Source organism: Odontesthes bonariensis, chromosome 7 (assembly GCF_027942865.1).
Source record: "Odontesthes bonariensis isolate fOdoBon6 chromosome 7, fOdoBon6.hap1, whole genome shotgun sequence".
Taxonomy (NCBI): domain Eukaryota; kingdom Metazoa; phylum Chordata; class Actinopteri; order Atheriniformes; family Atherinopsidae; genus Odontesthes; species Odontesthes bonariensis.
In genome coordinates, this window is record NC_134512.1 from 41,007,936 (window position 1) to 41,029,911 (window position 21,976).

The following is a 21,976-nucleotide window of genomic DNA, read 5'->3' on the forward strand; positions in this document are numbered from 1 at the left end:
AATCCTGTGTCCTTATTTTTGGCTCTTTTGGTATCCACCCCGTTGCAGAACATCGTTCCTCTGGATCCAGGTCGTGCTCTACAGATCGTTCCCGGTCGGAAGTCGCCAGACCAGCTGGTGACTTGGACAGGCGAGGGATTCATCCCCGTGTTAGAGGGGGCGGGGCTTAGATTCACAGTGGACAACCTCCCGTTATCCATCGAGTACCAGCTGGTGATCCACTATGAACACGAGGTGAGGCGAAGCTCACCTGGAACTGGTTCTTGGTTGAGCTTAAATCTGGTCATTAAGTTTTGGATATAGCATCTTTAAATAATAAATTTCACATTTACCATTTTAAATCCTTTATAACTATGTTTTTGTTCACAGAGACATCTGCGGGTAAACTTACAGAGGTGACATGAATTAAACTAATTTAGGAAGCTGGTGAGATTCAATTCAGTTTATTTCTATAGTGTCAAATCACAATAAAGGTCATCTCAAAGCACTTCAGTGATACGGTCCAATTAAAGCCAATTAGAGTGCAATTTATTGTAATCATAATCCTTTCAAATCCAATTAATTAAATTCAAAATTGATCCAATTCATACATACAGAAGCAATTCAAAAGCTATTTCCTAGCTAAGGAAACCAAAACTTCTCTTCAGTCCAGTCTGATTGTGGACATCGAACCTGATGGAGGCAATTAGGTTCTAAATTTGTATATATTTGTATTGTATATAGCGAATGTTTATTCACTATTTTTATTTTTATTTTATTCTATTTGCTTGTTTTTACTTTAATTGTTTTCATATATTTTACTGTATGCTGCTGCAACAAAAACAATTTCCCAAATTGGGATGAATAAAGTATCTATCTATCTATCTATCTATCTATCTATCTATCTATCTATCTATCTATCTATCTATCTATCTATCTATCTAACTAAAGATACTTCTAAAGCTGCTGTACTTGATGATACATCACTGATAATAGTGGGAAGGACTCCATCAATTTTCTCTCTGATAGAAACAATTTTATCAATAAAGAAGCTCATGAAATCATCACTGCTGAGAGTTAAAGGAATAACTGGCTCAGCAGAGCTCGGACTCTTAGTCAGACTGGCTACAGCGCTGAAGAGAAACCTGGGATTATTCTTATTCTCTTCTATCAATGATGAATAATAAGCAGTTCTAGCTTTACGAAGGGCTTTCTTATACATTGTTAAACTATCTTTCCAGACTAACTGAGACTCTTCTAAATTAGAGGAACGCCACTGTCTCTCCAGCTTTCTTTCAGTCTGCTTTAAAGCAGCTGAATTATACCAAGGAGCCGAGGAGAAGTTAAGTTTTTAAATCAAAAACAAGGAAACATCAAAATCACAGATTATATAATTAAGCATTTCCATGAAAACAGAGTTGATCTCCTTGAGTTTTAATTCATTCAGCTTTGAAAATTGTGTTTAACTCATTGTAATGGAAAAAGTCTTAAAAGGTAGATAATTTGATAATATTTATGTAAAATAAATATGTAATTTTAACGTAAAAAGTTTCTCTTCTTTATTTAATGCCGGCTGATATCCCTCTCCAGACTGGCTCTGATTGGCTGGCTACAGTGTCCGTCACCACGCTGCTGTCGGGGGATGGAGGCTGCAGCAACGACCCAACGGGAACAGAAACTCTGATTCTGCCTGGAAACTCCAGGTGAGACGTCATAAATGACACTTATTTACCTACAGACGGGTAACGTGACGGTTCTGCTGTAAGCAAAGAAGATGCAGAAATAAAACAAAAACGTGTTGCTGTGAGTGTAATCAGCTGGAATAATCAGAGAAAGTGGTGTGGACAGCTGACATCATCGATGACATCACGGTGTGGGATATATTTCATTCTAAATTTTCAATGCCAGAAACTTCTTTTAACCGTCCTGTTGTCCTGCGGGTCAAAAGTGACCCACTACCGTGTTTAGCTGTAGAAAAAATACCTTAAACTACCTTTTTCCAACTTCAAATCAAATCAAATCAAATTTATTTATATAGCACATTTCATGTACAAACAATTCAAAGTGCTTCACATAAAATAAAAGCATTGCAGCAGGGAGTGGAAGAAGCATTAAAAATACATAAAATAATATAAAGAGAAACAAATAAAATCATTTAAATGAATTTAAAAACAAGCAACAGTCCAGATAAGTTCAAAGATAGCGTGCAGATTTCATGCATAGACACATGAGAACAGAAATGTCTTTAACCTGGATTTAAAAATGTCTCCATTTGGTGAAAGTTTAAGTTTCTACATTTGGTGAAATGTTATGCCTTTTCCTAAAGGGAGCCCATCATTAGAAAAAGTCAGACTTTATTTTTGTTTATGTTTCCATGTGGGCTGTACACCACTAGGGCACAAAGATTGTCTTATGGGTCATTTTTGACCCGTGAATTATAAAAACATTTAAACACCAGAAAAAAAAGTTCACTGTTTTTTTCCCTTTCAATATAATTAATTCAGAAGTAATTACTTCACATTTATATAACAGCAATAATAAACATTTATTATGTAAAAGAAAACTGAGAAAACAAGAAAACTGTTGGTCCAACTGACAGTTACTTTATGGTAAAAAAAAAAAGTGTAATCCTGAAAACTGGTGATTGTCTTTCTGTATTGTGTGACAAAAAATACATGATAAAAAATGTATTGAATTGAGTTGAATAGATAAATAACAGGTGGTTTCATCATACAAAATAGATTTTGGATTTAAAATTCTATTAAGTTGCTTTATTTTGGGGCTTTGGTAGGGCGGCTCATTTCTGACCCGTAGGACAAAGGGAGTAAACACAATGTTAAGACCGTATAAAGGGTTAAAGGTTCCCTAATATTTGTAAAGTTTCCTAACAAACAAAGATGAGGATCTAATAAGAAGTTAGATTTTCATAATATTGGAAAAATCATGAAACAATTTGTTTAGTTTTGTACAAAACCAAGTGCAATGCAGAAATGAGCATTCCTCTATACAACATCTAAAGCACAGACTGGATTTCTAAGGTTTGTATTTCTGTCATTTCTGTAGCTTGATGTAAGTTCGATGGAGAAAGTTGTAATGGGTCAGTCTGTATGTAAAATATAAAAATAAAGAAAGTTTCTGCTGACAGATCATACTTCTGCCTCAGGTCCTCACAGAGATAACAAACCCCGTTCTGATGACACGGTCGCACAATCTTTTCATCTAATAAGGTATATTTATGTCTTACCCTTATTTGTCGTCTTTTCTTTATTCCAGAGCAAGTATTCTGGACCCCCAAATATGTCTGAACGCACGAGGTCGATATTTTGTGGACGTCGTCTTTCGTAAACAGTCTGATGGATCTGACGCCTCACAGATCCTGGTCGACTCGGTGAGAAACGCTTCATCTGTTCATCTACAACGAGCATCATTTCACAATAAAAAGGACTTCCTGTCCTGCAGATTTTTATTCACAGTCCTTTTGCTTTTTCTACTGGCACCAATCCTTACGTGTTGAACTTCCCTCATTGTTAAGTTTCCAAAAGTCCTCATTTTCATGAACTTCACAGTTTAATTTCCATCATTCATAGACGACACGCTGCCTATTGAACCACCACCGTCTTTAATTTCTGCCCCATGAATGTGAAAATACTGAATAGTGCACATTTCATCTTGCTTGTTTGTTTGTTATTCTCTGTGTTGACTCAGTGGACACAAGGCAGCAACAAGACAGCTATTCTGCATTCAGTATTCTACCAGGAGCATCCAAAGCAAACTATATTCTGTGGTGTTATTTCCGTTTTTTTTCAGATGGGGCTGATACCCAGAACTGAGTCGGTACAAGACTTCTGCTCCCAGAGCGACCGTGACTTTAAGTGCACGGGATTGGCTGTCGGGCCTGTTTCTGAGGAGTCATCACCGGCAGTTTGTGAGGCGCTGATCATGAGTTTGTCTGCACGACTCCACAATGGAGCCGTTCGTAAGTAGCTGCACTTCATTACACACCTTATACTGAACCAGTGAGGTTACTGGAAAGGCCTACTCATCATTTTTTAAGAGCATGCTTACTTGTCTTCAATATTTTACAACTTTCTCTGTCAAAACTCTGCCCTCACACTCAAAAACAATCTGCTCGCTTGCTTTGGAATTTGCTTTTTCAACCCAAAACTGTTTGTTCTCTCAGATATAGTTTAATTTCTCCCCTCAGACTTTCAGCTGGAGATGAACTAGAGATACAATACAAGGGAGAACTTCTGTCTATAGCACTCAGAAAGCCGAGTGTGCTTTTTACAAAATAAAAGCCTGTCAGCGACAGACTTTTACAGAATAAAAGCCTGTGAGCAACAGACTTTTACTAAATAAAAGCCTGTGAGCGACAGACTTTTACTAAATAAAAGCCTGTGAGCGACAGAATTTTACTAAATAAAAGCCTGTGAGCGACAGACTTTTACTAAATAAAAGCCTGTGAGCGACAGAATTTTACTAAATAAAAGCCTGTGAGCAACAGACTTTTACAATAATAACTAAATAATAAAAAAGGGGTGGTCCTGTGCTGCATGTTGTTCCCCCTCTCTCTGCCTTCTGTCTCTCTGAACTTTCCTATCCATTAAAAGCACAAAATTGTAAAAAAAATTGTAATTAAAATAAAAAAATTAAAAAATCTGTGTTAATGTGCAATAAAATATTTATTTGCGTTGAATAATTAACGAGTTAACGCAATAATAACGAGTTAACTCGCCCGGCTCCAAACATTTCAGACACTGACCCTTCTTCTCTGTCAGCTTGTAGGTGTGATGTGATTGGTTCTCTCGGACCGGGCTGCAGTAAGCTGGGCGGGGCCTGTGAATGTAAACCCAACGTGATTGGTCGTTGCTGTGATACCTGCGCACCTCTGACTTTTGGATTTGGACCTGAAGGATGTGAACGTAAGTTATACTCCAGATAAAAATAAAAATAAAAATGAGATTCTCCTCAGATTGTGTTCTGTTGTCTTCAGGCTGTGGGTGTGACCCCCGAGGCTCGGTGTTCGAGCTGTGCGGGGTCGGAGGTCAGTGCACGTGTCGCTCTGAGGTCACGGGCCGCCGCTGTGATCGCTGTCAGCCGGGATTCTGGGGATTCCCCCTCTGTCGTCCGTGTGAATGTAACGGGCTGTCAGAGACCTGCGATGGAGAGACGGGAGAATGTCAGAGCTGCAGGGAGCACACCACCGGACCAAAGTGTGACAGGTTAAACTTTATTTATCTGTGACATCACAGAGCAGGGAGCACGCCACCGGACCAAAGTGTGACAGGTTAAACTTTATTTATCTGTGACATCACAGAGCAGGGAGCACGCCACCGGACCAAAGTGTGACAGGTTAAACTTTATTTATCTGTGACATCACAGAGCAGGGAGCACGCCACCGGACCAAAGTGTGACAGGTTAAACTTTATTTATCTGTGACATCACAGAGCAGCGGGGAGCACGCCACCGGACCAAAGTGTGACAGGTTAAACTTTATTTATCTGTGACATCACAGAGCAGCGGGGAGCAAAGGTTTCTCCTGGCCAAGTTTGAAGCTTGTAGCATTAAATATGTAGGAGGAGTTCGATCATATGCGAGGTGTGGAAAAACAAAGACGTTTCCAACCACCATTAGGTGGCGCTATCGGTGGATGTCACTATGATGATATGTGCGCGTTCAGGCTGGGTCCAGCATTCACCGTATGAAGTTTGGGACAGATTGGATAATGTATGTGGGAGTTATAAGCGACTTAATATTTGTGGCGAGTGATGGCGAGTCATCGAACTTTGAGAAGTCGCCACGGCCACGCCCTTTAAGTTTTGAAAAAGTTGCCCCCTGAATTTTTCCGCCCATGTCTTAAGAGTAACCTGGCCAAGTTTGAAGTCTGTAGCATTAAATCTGTAGGAGGAGTTCGATCATATGCAGGCGTGAAATCGGGCAAAAATGGCACGAAAACGCACTTTCCATCCAAAATGGCCGCCTTCCTGTGGACCTGGGACCATGGTGACATGTACAGTCACAAGTCGAGGGACTTATGGTTAGGCATGCAGTCCTGTGACAAAGCCTGGTCCTGCTACCTTTAGGGTTAGAGTTCGGGTTAGGGTATACTTTTCTTTATTACTTTACTACAGATCCATTCTGGTGATTTCCTGAGACAGAACAAGGCTTTACAGGAACTGTGTTTATTCATCTAAAAAAATTATCCCGTGTTAAAGGTTCAGATCAGAGACGGTTTGATCTCTGCAGGCAGGAATAAAAACTGTTCAAACAGACCCTGTTTCTGATGATGCAGGTGCGCTGAGGGTTTCCATGGTAACCCCCTGTCCAGACGACCCTGCCGGCCCTGCCATTGTCCCGACAGTTTGGGCAGCGGACGATTCTTCGCCACTTCCTGCCGACACGACTCAGAATCTCTGACCTGCAACTGCCAGGAGGGGCACATCGGTAAGAGCTCCGGGGTTCCTCAGTAAACTGATTTTACCTGAAACTCGATGATGCTTAAAGCTGCCTCTGACCTCTGACCCCTGCAGTGATGCTTAAAGCAACCTCTGACCTCTGACCCCTGCAGTGATGCTTAAAGCAACCTCTGACCTCTGACCCCTGCAGTGATGCTTAAAGCAACCTCTGACCTCTGACCCCTGCAGTGATGCTTAAAGCAACCTCTGACCCCTGCAGTGATGCTTAAAGCTGCCTCTGACCTCTGACCCCTGCAGTGATGCTTAAAGCTGCCTCTGACCTCTGACCCCTGCAGTGATGCTTAAAGCTGCCTCTGACCTCTGACCCCTGCAGTGATGCTTAAAGCAACCTCTGACCTCTGACCCCTGCAGTGATGCTTAAAGCAACCTCTGACCTCTGACCCCTGCAGTGATGCTTAAAGCTGCCTCTGACCTCTGACCCCTGCTGTGATGCTTAAAGCAACCTCTGACCTCTGACCCCTGCAGTGATGCTTAAAGCAACCTCTGACCTCTGACCCCTGCAGTGATGCTTAAAGCAACCTCTGACCTCTGACCCCTGCAGTGATGCTTAAAGCTGCCTCTGACCTCTGACCCCTGCAGTGATGCTTAAAGCAACCTCTGACCTCTGACCCCTGCAGTGATGCTTAAAGCTGCCTCTGACCTCTGACCCCTGCAGTGATGCTTAAAGCAACCTCTGACCTCTGACCCCTGCAGTGATGCTTAAAGCTGCCTCTGACCTCTGACCCCTGCAGTGATGCTTAAAGCAACCTCTGACTTCTGACCCCTGCAGTGATGCTTAAAGCAACCTCTGACCTCTGACCCCTGCAGTGATGCTTAAAGCAACCTCTGACCTCTGACCCCTGCAGTGATGTTTAAAGCTGCCTCTGACCTCTGACCCCTGCAGTGATGTTTAAAGCTGCCTCTGACCTCTGACCCCTGCAGTGATGCTTAAAGCTGCCTCTGACCTCTGACCCCTGCAGTGATGCTTAAAGCAACCTCTGACCTCTGACCCCTGCAGTGATGCTTAAAGCAACCTCTGACCCCTGCAGTGATGCTTAAAGCAACCTCTGACCTCTGACCCCTGCAGTGATGCTTAAAGCAACCTCTGACCTCTGACCCCTGCAGTGATGCTTAAAGCGACCTCTGACCCCTGACCCCTGCAGTGATGCTTAAAGCTGCCTCTGACCTCTGACCCCTGCAGTGATGCTTAAAGCGACCTCTGACCTCTGACCCCTGCAGTGATGCTTAAAGCGACCCCTGACCCCTGCAGTGATGCTTAAAGCAACCTCTGACCCCTGCAGTGATGTTTAAAGCTGCCTCTGACCTCTGACCCCTGCAGTGATGCTTAAAGCTGCCTCTGACCTCTGACCCCTGCAGTGATGCTTAAAGCTGCCTCTGACCTCTGACCCCTGCAGTGATGCTTAAAGCAACCTCTGACCTCTGACCCCTGCAGTGATGCTTAAAGCTGCCTCTGACCCCTGCAGTGATGCTTAAAGTGACCTCTGACCCCTGCAGTGATGCTTAAAGCAACCTCTGACCTCTGACCCCTGCAGTGATGCTTAAAGCGACCTCTGACCCCTGCAGTGATGCTTAAAGCGACCTCTGACCCCTGCAGTGATGCTTAAAGCAACCTCTGACCCCTGACCCCTGCAGTGATGCTTAAAGCAACCTCTGACCCCTGCAGTGATGCTTAAAGCGACCCCTGACCCCTGACCCCTTCAGTGATGCTTAAATCGACCCCTGACCCCTGACCCCTGCAGTGATGCTTAAAGCGACCCCTGACCTCTGACCCCTGCAGTGATACTTAAAGCGACCTCTGACCCCTGCAGTGATGTTTAAAGCTGCCTCTGACCTCTGACCCCTGCAGTGATGTTTAAAGCGACCCCTGACCCCTGCAGTGATGCTTAAAGCGACCTCTGACCCCTGCAGTGATGCTTAAAGCGACCCCTGACCCCTGCAGTGATGCTTAAAGCTGCCTCTGACCCCTGACCCCTGCAGTGATGCTTAAAGCTGCCTCTGACCCCTGACCCCTGCAGTGATGCTTAAAGCGACCCCTGACCCCTGCAGTGATGCTTAAAGCTGCCTCTGACCTCTGACCCCTGCAGTGATGCTTAAAGCGACCCCTGACCCCTGCAGTGATGCTTAAAGTGACCCCTGGCCCCTGCAGTGATGTTTAAAGCTGCCTCTGACCTCTGACCCCTGCAGTGATGCTTAAAGCTGCCTCTGACCTCTGACCCCTGCAGTGAAGCTTAAAGCTGCCTCTGACCTCTGACCCCTGCAGTGATGCTTAAAGCTGCCTCTGACCTCTGACCCCTGCAGTGAAGCTTAAAGCTGCCTCTGACCTCTGACCCCTGCAGTGATGCTTAAAGCGACCCCTGACCCCTGCAGTGATGCTTAAAGCGACCCCTGACCCCTGCAGTGATGCTTAAAGCTGCCTCTGACCTCTGACCCCTGCAGTGATGCTTAAAGCTGCCTCTGACCTCTGACCCCTGCAGTGATGCTTAAAGCTGCCTCTGACCTCTGACCCCTGCAGTGATGCTTAAAGCTGCCTCTGACCTCTGACCCCTGCAGTGATGCTTAAAGCTGCCTCTGACCTCTGACCCCTGCAGTGAAGCTTAAAGCTGCCTCTGACCTCTGACCCCTGCAGTGATGCTTAAAGCTGCCTCTGACCTCTGACCTCTGACCCCTGCAGTGATGCTTAAAGCGACCCCTGACCCCTGCAGTGATGCTTAAAGCTGCCTCTGACCTCTGACCCCTGCAGTGATGCTTAAAGCAACCTCTGACCTCTGACCCCTGCAGTGATGCTTAAAGCTGCCTCTGACCTCTGACCCCTGCAGTGATGCTTAAAGCTGCCTCTGACCTCTGACCCCTGCAGGTTCGCGCTGTGACGTTTGCAGCCCTGGTTTCTACGGTGATCTGACGCTGCCGGAGGTTCGCTGTGAGCCGTGTCCGTGCAACAACAACACCGACCCGACGGATCCCAACGCCTGCAACGGCACCACCGGAGAATGTCTGCGCTGCCTCCACAACACGGCAGGCCGCCGCTGCCAGGACTGCAGACCTGGTTACCACGGCAACGCCCTGCAGCAGAGCTGCACAGGTAGGGGTGGCAAACAGGAAATCACCCAATCACAACAAGATACAGTCCAATTCAAACCAATTAGAGTCCAGTCCATTTCAAACCAATTACAGTCCAGTCCAATTCAAACCAATTACAGTCCATTTAATTTCAAACCAATTAGAGTCCATTTCAAACCAATTAGAGTCCATTTCAAACCAATTACAGTCCAATTCAAGCCAATTACAGTACAATTCAAGCCAATTACAGTCCATTTCAAACCAATTACAGTCCAGTCCATTTCAAACCAATTACAGTCTAGTCCAATTCAAACCAATTACAGTCCATTTCAAACCAATTACAGTCCATTTAATTTCAAACCAATTAGAGTCCATTTGAAACCAATTACAGTCCAGTCCATTTCAAACCAATTACAGTCCAATTCAAGCCAATTACAGTCCAATTCAAGCCAATTGCAGTCCAATTCAAGCCAATTACTGTCCAATTCAAACCAATTACAGTCTATTTCAAACCAATTACAGTCCATTTCAAACCAATTATGGTCCATTTCAAACCAATTAGAGTCCAGTCCAATTCAAACCATTTAGAGTCCAATTTAAACCAATTACATTCCAGTCCAATTCAAACCATTTAGAGTCCAATTTAAACCAATTACAGTCCAATTCAAGCCAATTACAGTCCAGTTCAAATCAATTACAGTCCAATTCAAACCAATTACAGTCCAGTCCAATTCAAACCATTTAGAGTCCATTTTAAACCAATTACAGTCCAATTCAAGCCAATTACAGTCCAGTTCAAATCAATTACAGTCCATTTCAAACCAGTTAGAGTCCATTTTTTTCTGAATCTGCTCTGCACTTTTGAAAATCAACCGATAGCGAGCCAGGTCCCTTTTGCCAGTGTGGAGCCACCTAGCATAGCTAGCTCAATTAGCCTCCCCCTAGCAGAACCTGAGCAGCCAGGATTACAACGTGGCTGGGTGACTGTCAGGAAGAGGCATAGCTCTAAAGTCAAGCCCGTTGTTCACCATCGACCTGTCCACGCTTCAAACAGATTTTCCCCACTCAGCGACACACCCGCTGAGGACAAAACCCTGGTAACTGGCAGCTCTATAGTCAGAAACGTGGCATTAGAGACACCAGCGGCCATAGTCAAATGCATTCCAGGGGCCAGAGCGGGCGACATAGAATCCTATTTAAAACTGCTGGCTAAGGATAAACGTAAATATGGTAAAATAGTTATTCACGTCGGCGTTAATGACACCCGGTTACGCCAATCGGAGGTCACTAAAATTAATGTTGCATCGGTGTGTGATTTTGCCAAAACAATTTGGGACTCCGTAGTTTTCTCTGGACCCCTGCCAAATCTGACCAGTGATGACATGTTTAGCCGCATGTCGTCCTACAATCGCTGGCTGTCTAGATGGTGTCCAGCAAACAACGTGGGCTACATAGATAATTGGCAATCTTTCTGGAGAAAACCTGGTCTGATGAGGAGAGACGGCATCCATCCCACTTTGGAAGGAGCAGCTCTCATTTATAGAAATATGGATGAATTTATTTGCCACCCTAAAACATGACAACCCAGGGCTCAGAGCAGGATGCAGAGTTGTAGTCTTACACACTTCTCTGCAGCTTCCCACCTGCTGCTACCCACCCAATCGATTAACACAAAAGGAGCAAATCCTCTAGTGCAAAAAGAAATTATTAAAACAAAAACTTTAACTGAACAAAAACATCAAACTATTAAATGTGGTTTGCTGAATATCAGATCTCTCCTTTCGAAGTCTCTGTTAGTGAATGAGTTGATTTGTGATCATCATATTGATATATTTAGTCTTACAGAAACCTGGCTGCAGCAGGAGGATCATGTTAGCATCATGTTAGCATCATGTTAGCATCATGTTAGCATCATGTTAGCATTAATGAAGCAACTCCCTCTGACTGTTTAAATGTTCACGTTCCTGGAACCACAGGCAGAGGAGGAGGAGTGGCAGCTATTTTCAGATCAGGGTTACTCATCAGTCCCAGACCCAAGATTAGTTTGAGCTCTTTTGAATATCTGATTCTCAGTTTTTCCCACGCAAAGTGGAAATCCCAGAAACCTCTTGTGTTTGTTGTTGTGTATCGTCCACCTGGCCCTTATTCTGAGTTTCTGTCTGAATTCTCAGAGTTTTTATCCCAGTTAGTGCTGAGTACAGATAAAGTCATTGTAGTGGGTGACTTTAATATTCATGTAGATGTTGAAAATGACAGCCTGAATATGAACTTTAATTCTATATTAGACTCTATTGGATTTTCTCAGAGTGTTCACAGACCGACTCACTGCCTTAATCACACCCTTGATCTTGTGCTGACTTATGGCATTGAGAGTGAACAGTTAACAGTGTTCCCTCATAACTCTGTCTTATCTGACCATTTTCTGATAACCTTTGAGTTTAGATTACTTGACTATACAGTTTCTGAGAAGAAATTTACGTATAGAAGGTGTCTATCAGAGGATGCTGTAACCAGATTTAAAACCAATTACAGTCCAGTCCATTTCAAACCAATTACAGTCCAATTCAAGCCAATTACAGTCCAATTCAAGCCAATTACAGTCCAATTCAAACCAATTACACTCCATTTCAAACCAATTACAGACCATTTCAAACCAATTACAGTCCATTTCAAACCAATTAGAGTCTAGTCCAATTCAAACCATTTAGAGTCCAATTTAAACCAATTACAGTCCAGTCCAATTCAAACCATTTAGAGTCCAATTTAAACCAATTACAGTCCAATTCAAACCAGTTAGAGTCCATTTCAAATCAATTACAGTTCATTTCAAACCAATTAGAGTCCATTTTTTTCTGAATTGGAAGCTCGGCTCTGCACTGTTGAAAATCAACCGATAGCGAGCCAGGTCCCTTTAGCCAGTGTGGAGCCACCTAGCATAGCTAGCTCAATTAGCCTCCCCCTAGCAGGGTTATTCATCAATCTCAGACCCAAGATTAGTTTGAGCTCTTTTGAATATCTGATTCTCAGTTTTTCCCACGCAAAGTGGAAATCCCAGAAACCTCTTGTGTTTGTTGTTGTGTATCGTCCACCTGGCCCTTATTCTGAGTTTCTGTCTGAATTCTCAGAGTTTTTATCCCAGTTAGTGCTGAGTACAGATAAAGTCATTGTAGTGGGTGACTTTAATATTCATGTAGATGTTGAAAATGACAGCCTGAATATGAACTTTAATTCTATATTAGACTCTATTGGATTTTCTCAGAGTGTTCACAGACCGACTCACTGCCTTAATCACACCCTTGATCTTGTGCTGACTTATGGCATTGAGAGTGAACAGTTAACAGTGTTCCCTCATAACCCTGTCTTATCTGACCATTTTCTGATAACCTTTGAGTTTACATTACTTGACTATACAGCTTCTGAGAAGAAATTTACGTGTAGAAGGTGTCTATCAGAGGATGCTGTAACCAGATTTAAAGAATTAATTCCATCATCCTTTTCTTCACTGCTATGTGCAGATATGACAGAGGACGACTACCTAAACTTTACTCCAGCAGCACTTGACTCTCTTGTTGACAGCACTATAGTTTCAATGCGTACAGCACTAGACAATGTTGCCCCTCTGAAAAGGAAGGTAATCAGTCAGAAGAGGTTGGCTCCTTGGTATAATTCACAGCTGCGTGCTTTAAAGCAGACTGCAAGAATGCTGGAGAGACAGTGGCGTTCCTCTAATTTAGAAGAGTCTCAATTAGTCTGGAAAGATAGTTTAATAATGTATAAGAAAGCCCTTCGTAAAGCTAGAACTGCTTATTATTCATCATTGATAGAAAAGAATAAGAATAATCCCATGTTTCTTTTCAGCGCTGTAGCCAGTCTGACTAAGAGTCCGAGCTCTGCTGAGCCAGTTATTCCTTTAACTCTCAGCAGTGATGATTTCATGAGCTTCTTTATTAATAAAATTGTTTCTATCAGAGAGAAGATTGATGGAGTCCTTCCCACTATTATCAGTGATGTATCATCAAGTACAGCAGCTTTAGAAGTATCTTTAGAACCTGATTTGTATTTAGACGGCTTCTGCCCAGTTGATCTCTCTGAACTAACAACAGCAATAGTCTCTTCTAAACCATCAACTTGTGTTTTAGACCCAATCCCAACCAGACTGTTCAAGGAGGTTTTCCCATTAATTGACACTTCCATATTGGATTTGATCAATCTGTCTTTGTTGACAGGATATGTACCTCAGACTTTTAAGGTTGCTGTAATTAAACCTTTACTTAAAAAACCTACTCTTGATTCAGAAGTGTTGGCTCATTATAGACCTATATCCAATCTCCCTTTTATGTCTAAAGTTCTTGAAAAAATAGTTGCAGCTCAGCTTTGTGATCACTTACACAGAAATAATCTGTTTGAAGAGTTTCAGTCAGGATTCAGAGTGCATCATAGCACAGAAACTGCACTGCTGAAAGTTACCAATGATCTCCTCTAAAGGCTCGTGTATACTTCGCAGCAGTGTGTCGCAGTGAGCTTGTCGCAGAAACGACGCAGTTATTTTTGATTTATGCCTTGAAGCGCTGTCTGTGCTATGTTTATCCCATGCCACAACGCAAGAGGGACAATCACGAACAAGCTAGGATTGTGGGTGTTACGGTTACGGAGGTCATTCAACAACAATGGCGACTGGACGAATGCGCACTTTGATTGAGATGCAGCTGATCAATCTAAAAATAGAAGAAATATTGCTACTACTGGAACTGGCAGAGAGGGAAAGAATCGTCACGGTTAGCACGGTTAGTGTCAGCCGGTTAGCAAACCGGAAATACGCATAGTGTAGAGCGGATGTAGAGTTGACCAATCAGAGGCCTCCTTTCTCTCCTCCCTGCGGCGATGTCTGCGGCACTGTCTGTGGTCAGTTACAATTCTGAGGAGGTGCACCAGAGTGTCTGCGTAGTGTCTGCGTAGGGGGGGGGGGCATGTCTGCGTTAACTGCGACACACACGCAGACGAACTGGTTTCCAAGTATAAATCAGGCTTTAGCCTCTGATAGCGGACTTGTGTCTGTGCTTGTCCTGTTGGATCTCAGTGCTGCATTTGATACGGTCGATCACAGTATCTCATTACACAGACTTGAACATGTTATTGGGATTAAAGGAACTGCATTAGGCTGGTTTAAGTCATATTTATCTGATAGATTTCAGTTTGTTCTTGTAAATGAAGAATCTTCCTCACACACCAGAGTAAGTCATGGAGTTCCTCAGGGTTCTGTGCTTGGACCGATTCTTTTCACTTTATACATGCTTCCATTAGGTAACATTAGACAGCATGGCATAAATTTCCATTGCTATGCTGATGATACTCAGCTGTACTTATCTATAAAACCAGATGAACCCAATAGGTTGGTCAGACTACAAGCATGTCTTAAAGACATAAAGACCTGGATGACTCAGAACTGTCTGCTGCTAAATTCAGACAAAACTGAAGTCGTTATCTTTGGACCTGAGCGCTTCAGGGAGAAATTGTCTAGCTATATAGTTACTCTAGATGGTATTTCCTTGGCTTCTAGTTCTACAGTGAGGAACCTTGGAGTTATTTTTGACCAGAACTTATCATTTGACTCACATATAAAACAGGTTTCTAGGACTGCCTTCTTTCATCTTCGTAATATTGTTAAAATCAGGAACATCTTGTCTCAGAGTGATGCAGAAAAACTAATTCATGCATTTGTTACTTCAAGATTGGACTACTGTAATTCTTTATTATTGGGCTGTCCCACATATTCTCTGAAAAGCCTTCAGTTGATCCAAAATGCTGTTAGAGTCCATTTCAAACCAATTACAGTCCAATTCCAGCCGATTGGAGTCCAATTCAAGCCAATTACAGTTTTTTATTTTTATTTGACCTTTGTTTCTTTCTGTTAAAAGGGAGTCGTTTCTCTCCACAGTCGCCTCTGGCGCGCTCAGGATGGGAGATTGGACCGAAAAACAAAAAGTTTTCAGTGCAATCTGTTGGTTTTCTTGGCTAGGAAATTGTTTTTGAATTGGTTCTATATTAACAAATTGGATTATTTTATGAATTATGATTATTATTAATTAATTGAATTCCAATTGGCTTGAATTGGACTTACTATCTAAGTGCCTTGAGATGACATTTGTTGTATTTGGCGCTATATAAATAAAAATGAATTGAATTGAAATGAAATTCAAATCAATTATAGTCCATTTCAAACCAATTACAGTCCATTTCAAACCAATTACAGTCCAGTCCAATTCAAACCATTTAGAGTCCAATTTAAACCAATTAGTCCATTTTAAGCCAATTACAGTCCAATTCAAGCCAATTACAGTCCAATTCAAACCAATTACAGTCCATTTCAAACCAATTAGAGTCCATTTCAAATCAATTACAGTTCATTTCAAACCAACTAGAGTCCATTTCAAATCAATTACAGTCCATTTCAAACCAATTAGAGTCCATTTAAAATCAATTACAGTTAATTTCAAACCAATTAGAGTCCATTTCAAATCAATTACAGTCCATTTCAAACCAATTAGAGTCCATTTCAAACTAATTACAGTCCAATTCAAGCCAATTACAGTCCAATTCAAGCCAATTACAGTCCATTTCAAACCAATTAGAGTCCATTTCAAATCAATTACAGTCCATTTCAAACCAATTAGGGTCCATTTCAAACTAATTACAGTCCAATTCAAACCAATTAGAGTCCATTTCAAACCAATTATAATTCAAACCAATTAGAGTCCATTTCAAACCAATTACAGTCCAATTCAAGCCAATTACAGTCCAATTCAAGCCAATTACAGTCCATTTCAAACCAATTAGAGTCCATTTCAAATCAATTACAGTCCATTTCAAACCAATTAGAGTCCATTTCAAACTAATTACAGTCCAATTCAAACCAATTACAATTCAAACCAATTAGAGTCCATTTCAAACCAATTACAGTCCATTTCAAACCAATTACAGTCCAGTCCAATTCAAACCATTTAGCGTCCAATTTAAATCAATTACAGTCCAATTCAAGCCAATTACAGTCCAATTCAAGCCAATTACAGTCCATTTCAAACCAATTACAGTCCATTTAAAACCAATTAGAGTCCATTTCAAACCAATTCAAGCCAATTACAGTCCATTTCAAACCAATTACAGTCCATTTAAAACCAATTAGAGTCCATTTCAAACCAATTCAAGCCAATCACAGTCCATTTCAAACCAATTACAGTCCATTTCAAACCAATTACAGTCCAGTCCAATTCAAACCATTTAGCGTCCAATTTAAATCAATTACAGTCCAATTCAAGCCAATTACAGTCCAATTCAAGCCAATTACAGTCCATTTCAAACCAATTACAGTCCATTTAAAACCAATTAGAGTCCATTTCAAACCAATTCAAGCCAATTACAGTCCATTTCAAACCAATTACAGTCCATTTAAAACCAATTAGAGTCCATTTCAAACCAATTCAAGCCAATTACAGTCCATTTCAAACTAATTACAGTCCATTTCAAACCAATTACAGTCCAGTCCAATTCAAACCATTTAGAGTCCAATTGAAACCAATTACAGTCCAATTCAAACTAATTACAGTCCAATTCAAACCAATTAGAGTCCATTTCAAACCAATTACAATTCAAACCAATTAGAGTCCATTTCAAACCAATTACAGTCCAATTCAAGCCAATTACAGTCCAATTCAAGCCAATTACAGTCCATTTCAAACCAATTACAGTCCATTTCAAACCAATTACAGTCCAGTCCAATTCAAACCATTTAGCGTCCAATTTAAATCAATTACAGTCCATTTCAAACCAATTACAGTCCAATTCCAGCCAATTGGAGTCCAATTCAAGCCAATTACAGTTTTTTATTTTTATTTGACCTTTATTTATCCAGGAAGGTCCCATTGAGGTGTGAAACCTCTTGTCCCAAGGAGTCCTGGCCAAGACGGCATATGCACATGCATAAGACATAAAGACAAACAAACATTAGACAAAGGCTAGTAAGCCAGACAGGCAAGCACTAAAAAAAAGGAAAAAGTGAAAAGAAAAGCAAACACACAACAGATAGGAAAACAGGGGACCACAAAAGACACAGAATGACATAAAAAACAAACAGTAAAACTGATTAACCTAAAAACAGTGAAACTCCTCTACCAAAGTTGAATTTAAAAGATTTTTAAAAGCATCTATAGACGGAACAGATTCCAAGTTTAAGATGTTTTGGAGGTTATTCCAAGCATATGGGGCATATGAACTAAAATAAGTCTTGCCTAGTACAGAACGTACAGTAGGAATCAGGATGGGAGATTGGACCGAAAAACAAAAAGTTTTCAGTGTAATCTGTTGGTTTTCTTAGCTAGGAAATTGTTTTTGAATTGGCTCTATATTAACGAATTGGATTATTTTATGAATTATGATTATTATTAATTAATTGAATTCCAATTGGCTTGAATTGGACTTACTATCTAAGTGGCTTGAGATGACATTTGTTGTATTTGGCACTATATAAATAAAAATGAATTGAATTGAAATGAAATTCAAATTAATTACAGTCCATTTCAAACCAATTAGAGTCCATTTCAAATAAATTACAGTCCATTTCAAACCAATTACAGTCCAATTCAAACCAATTACAGTCCATTTCAAACCAATTACAGTCCAATTCAAGCCAATTACAGTCCAATTCAAACCAATTACAGTCCAGTCCATTTCAAACCAATTACAGTCCAGTCCAATTCAAACCAATGACAGTCCAGTACATTTCAAACCAATTACAGTCCAGTCCAATTCAAACCAATGACAGTCCAGTACATTTCAAACCAATTACAGTCCAGTCCAATTCAAACCAATTACAGTCCATTTAAAACCATTTACAGTCTAGTCCATTTCAAACAAATTACAGTCCATTTCATTTCAAACCAATTACAGTCCATTTCAAACCAATTACAGTCCAATTCCAGCCAATTGGAGTCCAATTCAAGCCAATTACATTCCATTTCAAACCAATTACAGTCCAATTCAAGCCAATTACAGTCCAATTCAAGCCAATTACAGTCAATTTCAAACCAATTACAGTCCATTTCAAACAAATTACAGTCCATTTCAAACCAATTATAGTCCAGTCCAATTCAAACCATTTAGAGTCCAATTTAAACCAATTGCAGTCCAGTCCAATTCAAACCATTTAGAGTCCATTTCAAACCAATTACAGTCCATTTCAAACCAATTACAGTCCAGTCCAATTCAAACCATTTAGAGTCCAATTTAAACCAATTAGTCCAATTCAAACCAATTACAGTCCATTTCAAACCAATTAGAGTCCATTTCAAATCAATTACAGTTAATTTCAAACCAATTAGATTCCATTTCAAACTAATTACAGTCCAATTCAAACCAATTAGAGTCCAATTCAAGCCAATTACAGTCCAGTACATTTAAAACCAATTACAATCCAGTCCAATTCAAACCAATTACAGTCCATTTAAAACCATTTACAGTCTAGTCCATTTCAAACAAATTACAGTCCATTTAATTTCAAACCAATTACAGTCCATTTCAAACCAATTACAGTCCAATTCCAGCCAATTAGATTCCATTTCAAATCAATTACAGTCCATTTCAAACCAATTAGAGTCCATTTCAAATCAATTACAGGCAATTTCAAACCAATTAGAGTCCATTTCAAATCAATTACAGTCCATTTCAAACCAATTAGAGTCCATTTCAAACTAATTACAGTCCAATTCAAACCAATTAGAGTCCATTTCAAACCAATTACAGTCCAATTCAAGCCAATTACAGTCCAATTCAAGCCAATTACAGTCCATTTCAAACCAATTACAGTCCAATTCAAACCAATTACAGTCCATTTCAAACCAATTAGAGTCCATTTCAAATCAATTACAGTCCATTTCAAACCAATTAGAGTCCATTTCAAACTAATTACAGTCCAATTCAAACCAATTAGAGTCCATTTCAAACCAATTACAGTCCAATTCAAGCCAATTACAGTCCAATTCAAGCCAATTACAGTCAATTTCAAACCAATTACAGTCCATTTCAAACAAATTACAGTCCATTTCAAACCAATTATAGTCCAGTCCAATTCAAACCATTTAGAGTCCAATTTAAACCAATTGCAGTCCAGTCCAATTCAAACCATTTAGAGTCCATTTCAAACCAATTACAGTCCATTTCAAACCAATTACAGTCCAGTCCAATTCAAACCATTTAGAGTCCAATTTAAACCAATTAGTCCAATTCAAACCAATTACAGTCCATTTCAAACCAATTAGAGTCCATTTCAAATCAATTACAGTTAATTTCAAACCAATTAGATTCCATTTCAAACTAATTACAGTCCAATTCAAACCAATTAGAGTCCAATTCAAGCCAATTACAGTCCAGTACATTTAAAACCAATTACAATCCAGTCCAATTCAAACCAATTACAGTCCATTTAAAACCATTTACAGTCTAGTCCATTTCAAACAAATTACAGTCCATTTAATTTCAAACCAATTACAGTCCATTTCAAACCAATTACAGTCCAATTCCAGCCAATTAGATTCCATTTCAAATCAATTACAGTCCATTTCAAACCAATTAGAGTCCATTTCAAATCAATTACAGGCAATTTCAAACCAATTAGAGTCCATTTCAAATCAATTACAGTCCATTTCAAACCAATTAGAGTCCATTTCAAACTAATTACAGTCCAATTCAAACCAATTAGAGTCCATTTCAAACCAATTACAGTCCAATTCAAGCCAATTACAGTCCAATTCAAGCCAATTACAGTCCATTTCAAACCAATTACAGTCCAATTCAAACCAATTACAGTCCATTTCAAACCAATTAGAGTCCATTTCAAATCAATTACAGTCCATTTCAAACCAATTAGAGTCCATTTCAAACTAATTACAGTCCAATTCAAACCAATTAGAGTCCATTTCAAACCAATTACAATTCAAACCAATTAGAGTCCATTTCAAACCAATTACAGTCCAATTCAAGCCAATTACAGTCCAATTCAAGCCAATTACAGTCCATTTCAAACCAATTACAGTCCATTTCAAACCAATTACAGTCCAGTCCAATTCAAACCATTTAGCGTCCAATTTAAATCAATTACAGTCCATTTCAAACCAATTACAGTCCAATTCCAGCCAATTGGAGTCCAATTCAAACCAATTACAGTTTTTTATTTTTATTTGACCTTTATTTATCCAGGAAGGTCCCATTGAGGTGTGAAACCTCTTGTCCCAAGGAGTCCTGGCCAAGACGGCATATGCACATGCATAAGACATAAAGACAAACAAACATTAGACAAAGGCTAGTAAGCCAGACAGGCAAGCACTAAAAAAAAAGGAAAAAGTGAAAAGAAAAGCAAACACACAACAGATAGGAATACAGGGGACCACAAAAGACACAGAATGACATAAAAAAACAAACAGTAAAACTGATTAACCTAAAAACAGTGACACTCCTCTACCAAAGTTGTATTTAAAAGATTTTTAAAAGCATTATAGAGGGGACAGATTCCAAGTTTAAGATGTTTTGGAGGTTATTCCAAGCATATGGGGCATATGAACTAAAATAAGTCTTGCCTAGTACAGTACGGACAGTAGGAATATTTAACATTATTTTATTTCCTGACCTAGTGCCATAGGAACTGGTTTGGCGTGACAACAGACAGTTGATGTATGATGGGAGTTTACCAACCAATGCCTTCGCAATAAAAATGAGTGAATGGATTTTTCTCCTGAGTGGTAGTGAACTCCATGATACCATTTCATATAGTGTGCAGTGATGTGTTCTCATGTTTGCATTAGTGATGAAACGCAGCGCTGCATGGTAAACTACATCCAGCTTTTTTAAAAGAGAGGTGGAGGCATGCATATACAATATGTCACCATAGTCTAGGATGGGTAAAAATGTACTCTGTACCAATCTTAATCTGGCAGCAATAGGAAAGCACTTTTTCAAGCGGAAATAAAAACTCAATTTTGGTCTAAGCTTTTTAAGAAGATGGGCAATATGTGTTTCATAATTTAACTTCTCATCAAGCCAAATCCCTAAATACTTATATGTTTTAACCCTTTCTAACAAGGTCCCATTTGTAGTGGACACTTCAACATTAGGTAATGATGAGCGGGTACGCGTGAAAACCATGTACTTTGTTTTCTTTTCATTTAGAGCCAGTCGCAGACTAAGCAAAAACGCCTGCAAAATGCTAAAAGCAGATTGAAGATTATCAACTGCTGTCTTTACAGAGGGGGCAGATGTATATAAAACAGTGTCGTCAGCATAGAGATGCACCCTTGCTGAATCAAGACCAACACAAAGGTTATTTATATAAATGGTGAACAAAATAGGCCCCAAAATAGACCCTTGAGGCAAACCCATTTTGACCTCCACTAGGTCTGAACTACTGCTGTCAACAGCTACAC

At 40.4% G+C, this 21,976-nt stretch overlaps 1 protein-coding gene across 1 annotated transcript in view; it reads left to right on the forward strand.

Moving 5' to 3' along the window:
* Positions 1-21,976, forward strand: part of lamb4 (laminin, beta 4) — a 94,993-nt gene that overhangs the window by 41,637 nt on the left and 31,380 nt on the right. Inside the window, exons 15-22 of the mRNA XM_075471235.1 lie at positions 49-234; positions 1,570-1,682; positions 3,253-3,367; positions 3,787-3,955; positions 4,758-4,901; positions 4,973-5,201; positions 6,272-6,423; positions 9,310-9,534. Coding sequence (XP_075327350.1) covers positions 49-234; positions 1,570-1,682; positions 3,253-3,367; positions 3,787-3,955; positions 4,758-4,901; positions 4,973-5,201; positions 6,272-6,423; positions 9,310-9,534 — 1,333 coding nt within the window. The remainder of the gene's footprint in view (positions 1-48; positions 235-1,569; positions 1,683-3,252; positions 3,368-3,786; positions 3,956-4,757; positions 4,902-4,972; positions 5,202-6,271; positions 6,424-9,309; positions 9,535-21,976) is intronic.